Source organism: Microcaecilia unicolor, chromosome 1 (assembly GCF_901765095.1).
Source record: "Microcaecilia unicolor chromosome 1, aMicUni1.1, whole genome shotgun sequence".
Classification (NCBI taxonomy): Eukaryota; Metazoa; Chordata; class Amphibia; order Gymnophiona; family Siphonopidae; genus Microcaecilia; species Microcaecilia unicolor.
The window spans coordinates 771,291,547-771,307,785 of NC_044031.1; the positions used below are offsets into that span (position 1 = coordinate 771,291,547).

The window sequence follows — 16,239 nt, forward strand, 5'->3', positions numbered from 1 at the left end:
GAGTGGAAATAGGTCCTTTTTCCAGGAAATTCTGCACCTTGTCCATTCCATGTGGATTTCTATGAGGAGGTTCTTTTCTGAGGAACTGTAATGATGCAAATTATATCTTAGCATTGCTGTGTCTGCTTATCTTTGTTTCTTTTCTTTTCTTTCCTTTCCTGTTATTGTGTAATTCCATTCCATATCTTCCTTTCCTCTCTCATTTTATGATCTGTTGTAAAGTGTTCAGAAGGATCTCTATTTGAGCGGTATATCAAATGCTGATTAAACTTATCTTTCTCTAGAGTCCTGCTATTAAAGCATTTGAGGAAGGGGCTTCCTAATTTCCCCAGTTGCTGTTTCTCTATCTGCAGAGACCCTGTCACCTGATCCGGAGATTTTGCTTGGAATTGATGGGGTAACTGAAGACAAACTGGAAAAATATGGTGCCGAATTAATTGATGTGCTGCAGAAATACTCTGAATGGACAGTGTCAGGTATGGCAGTTACTCCTTTGTATGAACGCACCCTGCATTGTCCCATCGTTTTTAGCTTTGGGCACTAGGGGTCAAATTTCAGCCTGTGGCAATCTGCAGTTTTTAAGCCACTTACAGCTGCAGGTTGATCTGAGCTCAGATATTCAAATCCAGACGTGAGCATTGAATATCTGGACGCTGACCACATACCGGCCATTATTCAGACCGGTGGGTGGTTAGGAGAGCCTTTTTGCCACCCTAACTTTATCCAGTTACTTAACAGGTCAGCAAATTGAATATCGCCACTAACAGGTTAAGTACTGGCTCTACCCATAGACTGCCCCAGCACTAACCTGACACTGCCAAGCCCACTTAAACCCTTTTGAATATTGACCCCTTGGTTTTTACACAATATGAATGTTACAACAATAATTTTGTAAGTCAGTCCCATGAGTTAAAGCACTGCAGAAATGGACTGTTTGAAAATTGCACAGTCTGCGTGTGAGTAAATGTACACATGTTGAGGAACAGTGTGTGCATTCTTGCCTGCGTTACACAGGATTTCCTGGGGGGGGGGGGGGGGGGGGCAGGGACAAGGGCAATTTCTCCAAATGGGTTAGTTTTGCACATACTAGGACAGGAATGAACCTCACTCCTAAGCCAGGGCATGTGGAGTGCACTTGCCACAGGACTTGCATTGTGCTTCTTTCTGGAGTTCATAACATTTAACATGTCAGTGTGTACATGCACTTAGATACCGCCACCCTCCCCTGGCTGGTCCAGGGCGGTTTACATTATAGAAAATTATCTAAAATGAATACATCAAATAAAAACAGTACATCATATAAAGAGAAAAACTGATACAGCATAATGTTACTAAATTAGCAAGATAAGTGAGTCTTGATCTTCTTGCAGAAAGAAAAATAATTTGCATCTGTTCCAATAAGAGGGCAATGTGATCCAATAAGGGGTCATAACAGGGGTGTGCTGGTAAATTTTTAACAGGCTCTTTCTCCGGACGTAGCCAGCTCTGCAGTTGGAAGGGCCAGGGGTGGCCGGGGGGGGGGGGGGGGGGAGCAACACTTGCCTCTCTCTCCTGCCTCCCTTCGTGCGGGCACGCTAGGCATACCTTTGCTGGCAGCCAATAAATGGACTGCCACCACTCCCGTCTTGCTCTGAGCAGCATGCTGGAACTTCTCACACATGCTGGAGAAGTCCCAGCCTGCTGCCCAGAGCTGGAAACAAGGAGCGGGGAGCAGCAGTAGTCTATTTACTTGGCTGGCAGGGCTCAGCATCCCCACCAGCAAAGTAAAAGAGAATTCAGCAGGGGGCCCAAGCCCACATTTTGGGAGCCAGTTGTTAAAGTAGCCATGGAGGGCCCTACTTTAACACCCGGCTCCCAAAATTCTTAAAAACTTAACAACCGGCTCGTGAGAGCCTGCTCCAGCACACCACTGGGTCATAAAGTCAAATATAGCTTTAGCTATCCTCATAAATTATATACCTTTCAAAGAAATTGCCTTATTACTAACACAAGGGGTAAACATTCAATAATTAGTCACATACGTATCAGCTTTCCATATTGTTTGACTAATATTAACTTCAATACAAATTCAACATTGCTACATTCAGTAATATCAACAATAATCTTTGCTGCATTTATTGAACATTAACTCTTAACATACACACCAGGTAAAGTCCCTACTACGGTTTTTGCCATAAACCAAATACCCTACAACAGCTGTAATAATGTCCAACACTGTGTGTTTACGTAACGATGGTTTGATAATCTAAACGTAGTAACGTATGCCACCACTATATGTCAATCTGAAATGTTCTGTAAATTTTAACACTCCCGCGTGTTCAGCTTATATTGCCAATCACTTGTCCAGGCATCGATAATCAATCATGTGAATCCAATAGGTAACAACCTTATGCTGTAAGCATAAACCTCCTCCACATCGTTCTTTAATCTTTCACAGCTGCTGAGACAAAATCCATCACCAACGCATCTTTTAGTGGGGCTCCGTCTGGATGATGTTCGCACGTTCCAAGATCAACTCAACCTCTGTCTTGGTCTCAACAGAGGCCATGTTTCTTATATTGTCTTCAGGAGACCTTATATAAACAGCATATAAAATTACACACAATCCCAAACATTCCACCATACATTTAATTTGAAATCTATTTAAACAAAGTACCTTTAGCAGCCTCATTAGAGCGTTAGGTGCACCCTGGCTTCCCTCAGCTTCTGGCGTGATGACAGCATCACGTTGAGTTAGATCATCCCACGTCAAACATTCCTCCTTTTTATAGAGACATTAACAGGGGCCATTCTATCTCCTTATTAAGACCGTGGGGTTCCACAGTCTTCCAATTGAATATTAGTCGCTTATGAATTAACATCCCTACCTCTCTGTATACTGACTAAAACCACAAATTGTAGGTCATCGACCGAATGTTGATATTGCAACCAATGGCTAACTAAAGAAGTGTCAGTCTTACTGTAATATAGTCTATATAGGTTGTCATAAATATTCTCAAAAAGATTGCAGACAATTCAAAATATTGCATCCCAATTGATTTACTTGTAGATACGACAGAATTGCACATATGTTTATCGACCTTTATTGGTTCCATATAGAGGCACGTGTTCAGTTCAAGTTTTGTACAGTGACCTTTAATATAATATATGCAAGGGCTGCATTCTTTATGCTAAGCCTGATATGTATTCCTAATAGAGATAGGAGTGGAGGAGTGGCCTAGTGGTTAGGGTGGTGGACTTTGGCCCTGGGAACTGAGTTTGATTCCCACTTCAGGCACAGGCAGCTCCTTGTGACTCTGGACAAGTCACTTAACCCTCCATTGCCCCATGTAAGCCACATTGAGCCCACCATGAGTGGGAAAGCGCAGGGTACAAATGTAACAAAAATAAAAATAAATACTGTTGCACTTTCTGGTTCCAAAAGAGTGTTTTCATCGATTTTTCTTATCAAGTGTCCATAGTTCAGAATTTTTACCTCTTCAAATTAGAAAGCTAACAAAAATACTTGGAGATGAGGTGTTGAATGTAATTACTTAAGATTTCCATGTCAGGGATTGCTTGGCTATCTTGATTTTTGGAATCGACATAGACGTTTATGATATTTGCAAAATATAATCATATTTGTAATGTAATGAAGCTAGTAGGCAACACTGTTGCATCTCAAGATTTTCCAGAGCTAGGTTTGGAGTTGAGAAAGTCCCTGGCACCGTGTTCACAGCAGAGAACAATGGACAAAGTCCTGTATTCGTCCTCCACACTATTGTCACCAGGTCCTTAGCTGTAATAACAAGTCCAGATTGCCTTGTGGTGAAATAGTTGTTTTGACTTTGTTATACCTCTCTGACAGACATGACATGTTGTTAGGTCAAGCTCAGGCCCCACATGCATGCAAAAAGAGATTGGAACCTTACAAAACCCTTGTGAACAAAGTGTTTTTGCTTTTCAGTTGATGAGGACTCTCAGAAATCCAGAATCTCATCATGTGGAAGCACTGGAAGAGCAGTGAGTCAGAGTGATGATGACAAGGAAGAATGTGAGCAAAATAAGACCTCCAGTTATTTCAGGACTAAAACCAACAAAGGGACCAAGAGAAAAAGTGCAGCATTCTTCAGAAAGTCCAAAAAGAGGAGACCCACCTCTGAAAACCAGCAATCTGGCTCAAAGAGGTATGTTCTTTCCTGGGCTGACTTAACTGATGCAGCATGAATGCTACTAATATCTCTCTCTCTCAATGTTTTTTAAATTCTCAATACAAGGCAATGTATATGGAACAGAGACTGTATCAAACATACCAAATAGAGAGCCCATCGTATCCACAGATCACCCCTCAGCGTACCCCACCCCAACCTGCCCAGTCTCCTTCACAATTAAGAGCCATCCTACCAAGTCTTTAAGGATTCATTCACTATACTCATGCCTATTTTTTACAGGTGTAGTACTTTTAGTGTGAGACAGGCATTTAAAAGTCCTTTCTGCAGTGAATACAGACATCCCTGTATCTTTTAAAGCCTTTTATCACCTGCTGACTCCTCCTCCTGCATGAGACCCCCCCCTCAGTAGAGCCTGTGTACACATATGGAGAATGAAATCACATTTACCCAACAAGCCTTGTATCATGAACCACAAAGAAACTAAGAAGTAAATTGGCAGGAAAACATAAAACGATTGTGAACACACTTCTGCTTGTCTCTTAATAAAAACATAAATTATACAAGTAAAAAAGAATTGCAAGCAGTTCGTATGAGTCCATTGTTTCCATTAAAAACTCCGCACTCCACATTTGTTTTAAATGCCGTCTGCAGATTTTAAAATATTAACATATATTTGGCAGAGCACAAAGTGAAGTGCTGCTCCTCTCTGAATAGCGGCAGTATTCAAACCACTATCTAGATAACTCTCCAGAAGTTACAATTGCAATTATTCTGTCCTAATGATGAGAGTTAATAGCAGTCCAGATATCACCACTTTGTTTAACTTGTTGCTCCACCCTGGCGCTATCCAGAAAATTCTCTGGATAAAGTTAGGATTGCAATCATTCTGTGCTAATATTGAGAGTTAATGGCATCAAAATAAAAAATTATTATAAAATCAACAAAATGACAATTAAGATGCCAATTAAAACAACATCAGATTCCCTAAGAAAATTACAAGCCTAATACATATTTTCTAAACAAAAATGTTTTCAATAGTTTTCTAAACCCACTTGCTGTTTAACTTGCTCTATTCAATAGTTTTCTAAACCCATTTTCTGTTTAACTTGCTCTAGCCACACACCACCGTGACATTATTGCCATATTGGAGGTGGGACTTCTCTACAATGTCCCTGTGGGCCACCTCTATGTACCTCCCTGTCTCCCTCAGCTCCTCCAAGTCTGCTACTCTAGCCTCAAGAGAATGAACTCGTTCTCTGAGAGCTAGGAGCTCTTTGCATCGAGCACACACATATGACCTCTCACCAAATGGGAGATAATCATACATGTGACAATCAATGCAAAAGACTGGATAGCACCCCTCTTGTTGCTGGACTACTGACTACATCTTATAGAGTTGTTGAATTAAAACTTCTTGAGGTACTAGGGATATCAGATGAATATAGTGATCATTTATTTAGGGTTTGCTTCTTAGAAAATAAGTAAAATGTAATTCAGACTCTACTGAAAATTGAAAATTCCCCTCTTGTTGTCTTAATTAGAGTTAACTTGCCAATATCTAACAAGCTCATCTAAAACAGGTCAATTGGGATAGATGTAATCTGAGTGAATTACATTCACCACCACCCTCTGTTTATTAATCAACCTTTTTCTAATCCAGTTCACCAACCACTTGGGGTCCTAACTTGAGCCAATTTAATTTGTTCATGAGCCTCCTGTGAGGAACCATGTCAAAGGCTTTGCTGAAATCCAAATAGACCACATCTGGCACATGCTCTTGATCCAGTTCTCTGGTCACTTAGTCAAAGAAATCAGAATTGACATGATTTTCCTTTGTCAAAACTGTTTTACCTTGGATCTTTTAAGTCATTAGATACCAGAAATTTTACTGTCCTTTTCTTCAACCATGCCTCTATTATATTTCCAACCATGAAGTGAAGCTTACCAGTCTGCAGTTTGTACTTCTTCTCTATTACCATTTTTGTGGAGAGGGACCCATGGAACCTCCTCTGTCTCCAAGGATCTATTACACAAGATCCCAGCAGATCCTTTTTGAGCTCATTCGTTATCCTTCCATCCAGCCCCATGACTTAGTCCACTTTCAGTTTTTCCAGTTGTTCATAAACACTTTATACCGTGAAAACGGTGCGATATTTACTCCACTTCTATACTTACCTTTGACAGCCAACAGAAATCCATCTCTAGGATTTTCTTCCATGAACATAGAAGTATTTGTTTAGTATGAAAACTCTGAAATGAGGGGGCATACGATGAAGTTAAGAGGAAATAAGCTTAGGAGGAATCTAAGAAAGTATTCATTTACTGAAAGGGTGGTGGAAACATGGAATGGCCTCCCAGTGGAGGTTGTAGAGACGAGAACTGTGTCGGAGTTTAAGAAAGCATGGGACAAGCATAAGGGATCCCTTAGAAAAAAGATCCCTTAGAAAAAGAAATATGACGGCAGATAAAAGCCAAATAGCCCATCTAGTTTGCCCATCCTTCGTAACCCTTAACTCCTATGTTTCTATGTCCACTTTTTCATCATCACTCTCCACATATTGGATCTCAGTCGCTTTCAGTCTCGCATTCCATTTCTAGCTGTCCTCCTTTCCCCAATATATGAGTCTCTCTATGTCTCTAGCCATTTTTTTGTTCCACTTGTGCTTTTGCCAACCACATTTCTCTCTACAAAAGTGGCGATATAAATGTTTAATAGCAGGAGTAATAGTAGTTCTGTCTTGTAATGAACATTTACCTATTATGAGCAAGCAGTCTGTGTTCAAAGTGTGAAATCCTTGGGTGTTCAAGTTACATTTTGAGTTGTAATTCTCCTTTCTTGTCATTCTCAGGAGTCGCAGCACTGGCTTCTCAAGAACTTCATCAAACTCCCATCCTGTAGCATTGTTCACAAGTGGCACTGGCGCTTATGGCAGGAAACCAGGATTTATGGCACCACCAGTGCCCCAGAATAACCGACGCTTCCTTAAACCATCCTACACTCTGCTGTAAATATTTGTACAGTATATTAGAAAGAACCTTCTCTGAGTTATTTGCAGTTTTTGAGTAGTGTTTTCTCTGTTAAATCTATTAACTTTGTAAATACTGTAATTGTTTCTGTTATGATTTCTCTTCAGTTTTCATAATGGTCCGCTTTGTTGAAATAAATGTACTTTTTTAGAGTCATCTGGAGACTTGGACTGATACTTCCCTAATAAAATCTGCATCACTAGACAAGAAAGGTCCTTTCTAAACTAAAACATCCAACCATCTGCCATTCAGTTTTTTTATTTGATACCAGCAGTGATTCACCCAATACAGATTGAATTGGAAGAGGGAGCCTAAGTGGGCTCAGAAACACAAATAATCCTCCGTCTATTTTGTTCAGTCACTAAAAAGTCTCAGAACCTTCAGAAGTAAAACATTCAGTTTTGGAGGCCGTATCTTGCTAAAGATGTAAAAAGACTGGAAGCGGTACAAAGAAAAGCTACAAAAATGGTTTGGGATTTGAGTTGCAAACCGTACGAGAAGAGACTTGCCGACCTGAACATGTATACCTTGGCGGAAAGGAGAAGCAGGGGTGACATGATACAGACATTCAAATATTTGAAAGGTATTAATCTGCAAACGAACCTTATCCAGAGACGGGAAGGTGGTAGAACTAGAGGGCATGAATTGAGGTTGAAGGGGGGCAGACTCAGGAGAAATGGCAGGAAGTATTTTTTCACGGAAAGGACGGTAGATACGTGGAATGCCCTCCCATGGGAGGTGGTGGATATGAAAACGGTAATGGAATTCAAACATGCATGGGATAAACACAAAGGAATCCTATGTAGAAGGAATGGATCTACGGAATCTTAGCGGAGATTGGGTGGCGACGCCGGTAATTGGATAGTAAAACCAATGCTGGGCGGACTTCTACGGTCTGCGCCCTGATCGTGGCTGAATAGATATGAATGGGCTGGAGAGTAAATTTTAAAGGGCTTCGACGTTAGCTTCAGAACTTTTAGTACAGGAAGAGTGCTGGGCAGACGTTTACGGTCTGTGCCCTAAGAAAGGCAGGGACAAATCAAACTCAGGTATAAGTTTAAAATAGCACATACCATGTAAAATGAGTTTATCTTGTTGGGCAGACTGGATGGACCGTTAGGTCTTTATCTGCCGTCTGTTACTATGTTACTACATTACTATGTTATCATTTCTAAATCTGATGAAATATGAGAATCCAAGGTAATAATTTTAAAAAATCTTTATAAATAAAAGTAGTGCCGCCTCCTTTTTTTCCCTCCCTACAAGTAACCTATTTTTAGTACCCTGGTGGACAAATTTCCCCAATCAATGGGTCTCCTACAGAGGTGAGACAAGTCTCGGTTAACATGAAACAACCCAATTGTTTCTCAGTAATTAAATCCTTGATTATATGAGATTTGTTGCCCACAGATCTAACATTAACGTAGGCACAGGGAATTGGTAAATAGGACAATGTCTGCTCTTGTGGAAAGGGTGGTTTTTCCTCAGCTGGTTGAATATGTGGAGAAAGTTGGAATTTTAAGCTTTTCTCAATCAGGCTTTTTGGAGGGATATGGTATTGAAACCCTTTTTGGCCTTGCTGCTGAGCAATGCTGGGGCACAATTAATTAGAGGCAGTGTAGGGCTTGCGGTGTCCTTGGATCTTACATACGCATTTGATGTGTTGTATCATCACGTATTATTACAGAAGCTGAGTACGATAGGAATTCAAGGTACTGTGACACGTTGGTTTGATTCTTTTCCTCAGAAATGCTCCTTTGTGGTACAAGCAGGAGGTGAGCATTCAGCTGAATATAAGTTGCTGAATGGGGTGCTACAATGTTCTACTTTATCACCGGTGCCATTTAATTTGTGCTTGGTTCCATTACATAGTCACATAGCAGATGACGGCAGAAAAAAGACCTGCATGGTCTATCCAGTCTGCCCAACAAGACAACTCATGTGTGCTACTTTTTGTGTATACCCTACTTTGATTTGTACCTGTGCTCTTCAGGGCACAGACCGTATAAGTCTGCCCAGCACTATCCCTGCCTCCCAACCACCAGCCCCGCCTCCCACCACCTGTTCTGGCACAGACCGTATGTCTGCCCAGCACTATCCCTGCCTCCCAACCTCCAGTCCCGCCTCCCAACCACCGGCTCTGGCACAGACCGTATAAGTCTGCCCAGCACTATCCCTGCCTCCCAACCTCCAGTCCCGCCTCCCAACCACCGGCTCTGGCACAGACCGTATAAGTCTGCCCAGCACTATTCCTGCCTCCCAACCTCCAGTCCTGCCTCCCACCACCGGCTCTGGCACAGACCGTATACTGTAAGTCTGCCCAGCACTATCCCTGCCTCCCAACCTCCAGTCCCGCCTCCCAATCACCGGCTCTGGCACAGACCGTATAAGTCTGCCCAGCACTATCCCTGCCTCCCAACCTCCAGTCCCGCCTCCCAACCACCGGCTCTGGCACAGACCGTATAAGTCTGCCCAGCACCATCCCCGCCTCCCAACCACCAGTCCTGCCTCCCACCACTGGCTCTGGCACAGACCATATAAGTCTGCCCAGCACTATCCCTGCCTCCCAACCTCCAGTCCCGCCTCCCAACCACCGGCTCTGGCACAGACCGTATAAGTCTGCCCAGCACTATTCCTGCCTCCCAACCTCCAGTCCTGCCTCCCACCACCGGCTCTGGCACAGACTGTATAAGTCTGCCCAGCACTATCCCCGCCTCCAAACATCCAGCCCCGCCTCCCACCACCGGTTCTGGCACAGACCGTATAAGTCTGCCCAGCACTATCCCCGCCTCCCAACCACCAGCCCCGCCTCCCACCACCGGTTCTGGCACAGACCGTATAAGTCTGCCCAGCACTATTCCTGCCTCCCACCACCGGCTCTGGCACAGACCGTATAAGTCTGCCCAGCACTATTCCTGCCTCCCACCACCGGCTCTGGCACAGACCGTATAAGTCTGCCCAGCACTATCCCCGCCTCCAACATCCAGCCCCGCCTCCCACCACCGGCTCTGGCACAGACCGTATAAGTCTGCCCAGCACTATCCCTGCCTCTCAACCTCCAGTCCTGCCTCCCACCACCTGCTCTGGCACAGACCATATAAGTCTGCCCAGCACTATCCCTGCCTCCCAACCACCAGCCCCGCCTCCCACCACCGGTTCTGGCACAGACCGTATAAGTCTGCCCAGCACTATCCCTGCCTCCCAACCTCCAGTCCTGCCTCCCACCACCGGCTCTGGCACAGACCATATAAGTCTGTCCAGCACTATCCCCGCCTCCAAACATCCAGCCCTGCCTCCCACCACCGGTTCTGGCACAGACCGTATAAGTCTGCCCAGCACTATCCCCGCCTCCAAACATCCAGCCCCGCCTCCCACCACCGGTTCTGGCACAGACCGTATAAGTCTGCCCAGCACTGTCCCCGCCTCCCACCACCGGCTCTGGCACAGACCGTATAAGTCTGCCCAGCACTGTCCCCGCCTCCCACCACCGGCTCTGGCACAGACTGTATAAGTCTGCCCAGCACATTGTTGCAGATTGTTCAGCAGTTTGCAGTGAGTGCCTTTGTGTATGCAGATGATGTTCTTCTGGTGGGATTTTGTTCCCCTGCATCCCCCAATTTGATGGTAGTGCAGGATTAAGCGCAACAAAGAGAGTCCAAGTCTCCCGCAAAAACACAAGAAAACAACAAAACAAGCAGAAGGTAGTGCAGGATTAAGAACATAAGAGTAGCCACACTGGGTCCTACCAATGGTCCATCTAGCCCAGTATCCTGTTTCCAACAGTAGCCCAGCCACGTCACTAGTACCTGGCTGAAACCCAAATCGTGGTAACATTCCATGCTACAAAACACAGGGCAAGCAGTTGCTTCCCCATGTCTGTCTCAATAGGAAAGGCTAAAGCAGTTAGAGCTCTTCAGCTTGGAGAGAAGATGACTGAGAGGGAGATATGATAGTGGTCTATAAAATGATGAGTGGAGTGGAACAGGTAGACGTGAATCACTTGTTTGCTCTTTCCAAGAGTGCTAGGACTAGGGGGCACGCAGTGAAGTTACAAAGTAGTAAATTTGAAATGAATCGAGAGAAAATATTTCTTCACTCAACGTCTAATTAAACTCTAGAATTCGTTGCCAGAGAATGTGGTAAAAGCCGTTAGCTTTGCGGGGTTTAAAAAAAGGTTTGGCTAGCTTCCTAAAAATCCATAGCCATTATTAAAATTTCCTTGCTAAACTTTTGCCAATCTTAACAAAATCTGTGGATTCCAAACACAGATTATCCTCATCAATAGCCCTCCTAGAAGTAAATAAAACTTTCATGGATGGAATCACCGTTCTAATTGTTTCCAATATATATTAAATTGGTATTAAAAAAATGATCAGACCAAGGTACTTCTGTCTGAACAATAAACTGTTATTATTATTAACATTTGTATAGCATTACCAGATGCACGCAGCGCTGAACACCTGACACAGAGAGACAGTCCCTGCTCGAAAGAGCTTACAATCTAAAAATACAGACAGACAAGACAATTAAGGGTGAGGGAAGTACTGGGTGAGAAGGAACAAGGGGAGGGCTAGGAGCTAAAAGCAGTGGTGAAAAGGTGGGTTTTCAGCATAGATTTGAAAGCAGGTAGAGATAGAGCTAGGTGTACAGGCTCAGGAAGTCTATTCCAGGCATAAGGTGCCGCAAGGGAAAAGGAACGAAGCCTGGAATTAGCAGTGGAGGAGAAGGGGGACGACAAGAGAGATTTGTCAAGTGAACGGAGGTTACGGGGAGGAATGTAGGGAGAGAGGAGAGGTAATGGGGGGGGGGGCTGCAGAATGGATGCATTTAAAGGTCAGTAAGAGAAGCTTGAACTGTACGCGGAAGTGGACAGGGAGCCAGTGAAGTGACTTGAGGAGTGGGCTAGTGTGGGTAAAACGATTTTGGCGGAAAATAAGTCGTGCCGCAGAATTTTGGACAGACTGGAGATGGCTGAGCGGAAGACCAGTGAGAAGCAAATTGCAACAATCCAAGCGAGAGGTGATAAGGGTTCTGGTAGCATACTCGGAGAGGAAGGGGCGAATTTTGCTAGTGTTGTAAACAAAGAACCTAGTACACAAACCAGGATTAAAGACCACCCATTTATAAAAAAATGTGTTTGTCACAGCTCCCACAAGTATAATTTGATCTATAAATTTCCCACAATTTATGCAGACAATAAAGCTGCTATATAGTGGTAGAGCACTTCTTTCATTGGGTTACTCTAAACATTTTTGGGGGGAGCAACATTGTGCTCATTTTTAATTTGCTTCCCTTCACCACAGTGCTATTAAAATCACTTTAAAAATGTATAAATACTTGGTGAAAAAGCTCACACCTTCCCCTGGAACCGCCCGACTCCGCGGGTTTCAATTGCTTTCATCAGGGACGAGGGTTAAGGCTAAGGAGTTTGACTGAGGAAGAAGGGAACTCCTTAGCCTTAACCCTCGTCCCTGATGAAATCAATGAAACCCGCGGAGTAGGGCGGTTCCAGGGGAAGGTGTGAGATGAATGTTTTTTCAGCGAGGCAAGATAAGTGCACAGCTTTTTCACCAAGTATTTATACATTTTTAAAGTGATTTTAATAGCACTGTGGTGAAGGGAAGCAAATTAAAAATGAGCACAATGTTGCTCCCCCCAAAAATGTTTAGGGTAACCCAATGAAAGAAGTGCTCTACCACTATATAGCAGCTTTATTGTCTGCATAAATTGTGGGAAATATCTGAGGGTACTCTATATGCATACAAAAATTATAGATCAAATTATACTTGTGGGAGCTGTGACAAACACATTTTTTATAAATGGGTGGTCTTTAGTCCTGGTTTGTGTACTAGCTATTGAATGTTACCAGAGACAGTGATATTGTGGAATCGTTTTCTGTAGACAAAGAAGCGACAGGTTTTGGCCGTCTGCTGGATGTTAGCGGAAAAGGAGAGGGAGGAATCAAAGATGACTCTAGGTTGCGAGCAGATGAGACAGGGAGGATGAGGGTGCCATCTACTGAAATAGAGAATGGGGGGAGGGGCGAGGTGGGCTTGGGGGGAAAAGACAATAAGCTCAGTTTTGGACATGTTCATTTTCATGTGGCGGTATGACATCCAGGCAGCTATGTCGGTCAAGCAGGCTGAAACTATGGCCTGGTGCAGTAATGTCAGGTGTGGAGAGGTAGAGCTGAGTGTTGTCGGCATAAAGATGGTACTGGAACCCGTGAGATGAGATCAGAGAGCCCAGGGAAGAAGTGTAAATGGAAAAAAGAAGGGGGGCCAAGGACAGATCCCTGAGGAACTCCAACTGAGAGTGGGACAGGGGTGGAGGATGATCCACCAGAATAAACTCTGAAGGTAATGTGGGAGAGATAAGAGGAGAACCAGGAAAGAACAGAGCCGTGAAATCCAAACGAGGACAGTGTGGCAAGAAGAAGACTATGATTGACAGTGTCAAAAGCAGCAGATAGATCGAGCAGGATAAGGATGGAGTAATGGCCTTTGGATTTGGCGAGGAACAGATCATTACAGACTTTAGTGAGCGCTGTTTCAGTCGAATGTAGAGGGCGAAAGTCGGATTGAAGTGGATCAAGGACGGCATGAGAAGAGAGAAAATCAAGGCAGCGGCTGTGAACGCACATGCTCAAGTAACTTGGAGAGGAAGGGTAAGAGGGAGATGGGATGGTAGTTGGAAGGTCAGGAAGGGTCCAATGACGGTTTTTTGAGGAGCGGTGTGACCACAGCATGTTTGAAGGCATCAGAGACAGTTGCAATGGAAAGAGAGAGGTTGAGGATGTGACAGATAGTGGGAGAAATGGAGTTAAGTAAGTTGGTGGGAATGAGATCAGAGGAACAGGTACAGTGGTGGAAATAAGTATTTGATCCATTGCTGATTTTGTAAGTTTGCCCACTGACAAAGACATGAGCAGCCCATAATTGAAGGGTAGGTTATTGGTAACAGTGAGAGATAGCACATCACAAATTAAATCCGGAAAATCACATTGTGGAAAGTATATGAATTTATTTGCATTCTGCAGAGGGAAATAAGTATTTAATCCCTCTGGCAAACAAGACCTAATACTTGGTGGCAAAACCCTTGTTGGCAAGCACAGCGGTCAGACGTCTTCTGTAGTTGATGATGAGGTTTGCACACATGTCAGGAGGAATTTTGGTCCACTCCTCTTTGCAGATCATCTCTAAATCATTAAGAGTTCTGGGCTGTCGCTTGGCAACTCGCAGCTTCAGCTCCCTCCATAAGTTTTCAATGGGATTAAGGTCTGGTGACTGGCTAGGCCACTCCATGACGCTAATGTGCTTCTTCCTGAGCCACTCCTTTGTTGCCTTGGCTGTATGTTTTGGGTCATTGTCGTGCTGGAAGACCCAGCCACGACCCATTTTTAAGGCCCTGGCGGAGGGAAGGAGGTTGTCACTCAGAATTGTACGGTACATGGCCCCATCCATTCTCCCATTGATGCGGTGAAGTAGTCCTGTGCCCTTAGCAGAGAAACACCCCCAAAACATAACATTTCCACCTCCATGCTTGACAGTGGGGACGGTGTTCTTTGGGTCATAGGCAGCATTTCTCTTCCTCCAAACACGGCAAGTTGAGTTCATGCCAAAGAGCTCAATTTTTGTCTCATCTGACCACAGCACCTTCTCCCAATCACTCTCGGCATCATCCAGATGTTCACTGGCAAACTTCAGACGGGCCGTCACATGTGCCTTCCGGAGCAGGGGGACCTTGCGGGCACTGCAGGATTGCAATCCGTTATGTCGTAATGTGTTACCAATGGTTTTCGTGGTGACAGTGGTCCCAGCTGCCTTGAGATCATTGACAAGTTCCCCCCTTGTAGTTGTAGGCTGATTTCTAACCTTCCTCATGATCAAGGATACCCCACGAGGTGAGATTTTGCGTGGAGCCCCAGATCTTTGTCGATTGACAGTCATTTTGTACTTCTTCCATTTTCTTACTATGGCACCAACAGTTGTCTCCTTCTCGCCCAGCGTCTTACTGATGGTTTTGTAGCCCATTCCAGCCTTGTGCAGGTGTATGATCTTGTCCCTGACATCCTTAGACAGCTCCTTGCTCTTGGCCATTTTGTAGAGGTTAGAGTCTGACTGATTCACTGAGTCTGTGGACAGGTGTCTTTCATACAGGTGACCATTGCCGACAGCTGTCTGTCATGCAGGTAACGAGTTGATTTGGAGCATCTACCTGGTCTGTAGAGGCCAGATCTCTTACTGGTTGGTGGGGGATCAAATACTTATTTCCCTCTGCAGAATGCAAATAAATTCATATACTTTCCACAATGTGATTTTCCGGATTTAATTTGTGATGTGCTATCTCTCACTGTTACCAATAACCTACCCTTCAATTATGGGCTGCTCATGTCTTTGTCAGTGGGCAAACTTACAAAATCAGCAAGGGATCAAATACTTATTTCCACCACTGTAGTGCATTTCGAGGAGGAAAGAAAGTGTGTGATTTCCTCTTCGGTGATATCAGGAAAGGAAGAGAAGGAGGCGTTGGTTGGGTGATTAAGGGAGTGGGTTAAGGGAAGATGAGGAGGCGGCAGCTTGGCAGAGAATCCAAGGTTGATCTTCTGGACCTTGTCATGAAAGTAATCAGCCAGTGATTGAGGAGAGAGGGGGGGGTAGGAGCTGAGGGTACTTTGAGGATGGAGTTCAAGGTAGCGAAGAGACGATGTCCTTCCATCCATAAATCCAGGTGATGCAATTAGATCTAATTGGTGTCCTTTAATATGTGTGATTCTAGGTGTTAATACGTGATAATTCAGAGCTCTCAAAAAAGAAACACTGAAAATCTTGGCTATGATTAGTCTTTTTCTTAATGCAAGTTGATATCTCCTAACAGTATAGTAAAACAAAATTATTAAATAATTCCTGAATTTTAGCTCCTTTTCTGGAGCAACATAACACAGTATACACTACTACTACTATTTAGCATTTCTATAGCGCTACAAGGCGTACACAGCGCTGCACAAACATAGAAGAAAGACAGTCCCTGCTCAAAGAGCTTACAATCTAATAGTATACAG

General features: G+C 44.0%; 1 protein-coding gene across 1 annotated transcript in view; it reads left to right on the forward strand.

Annotated features, from left to right (window-relative positions):
• The window catches only part of BLM (BLM RecQ like helicase), an 86,675-nt gene extending 79,352 nt beyond the window's left edge, over nt 1-7,323 (forward strand). Inside the window, exons 18-20 of the mRNA XM_030189833.1 lie at nt 354-476; nt 3,947-4,166; nt 7,001-7,323. Of these exons, the coding sequence (XP_030045693.1) occupies nt 354-476; nt 3,947-4,166; nt 7,001-7,160 (503 nt within the window). The 3' untranslated portion in view covers nt 7,161-7,323. The remainder of the gene's footprint in view (nt 1-353; nt 477-3,946; nt 4,167-7,000) is intronic.
• Nucleotides 7,324-16,239: the final 8,916 nt, after the last annotated feature.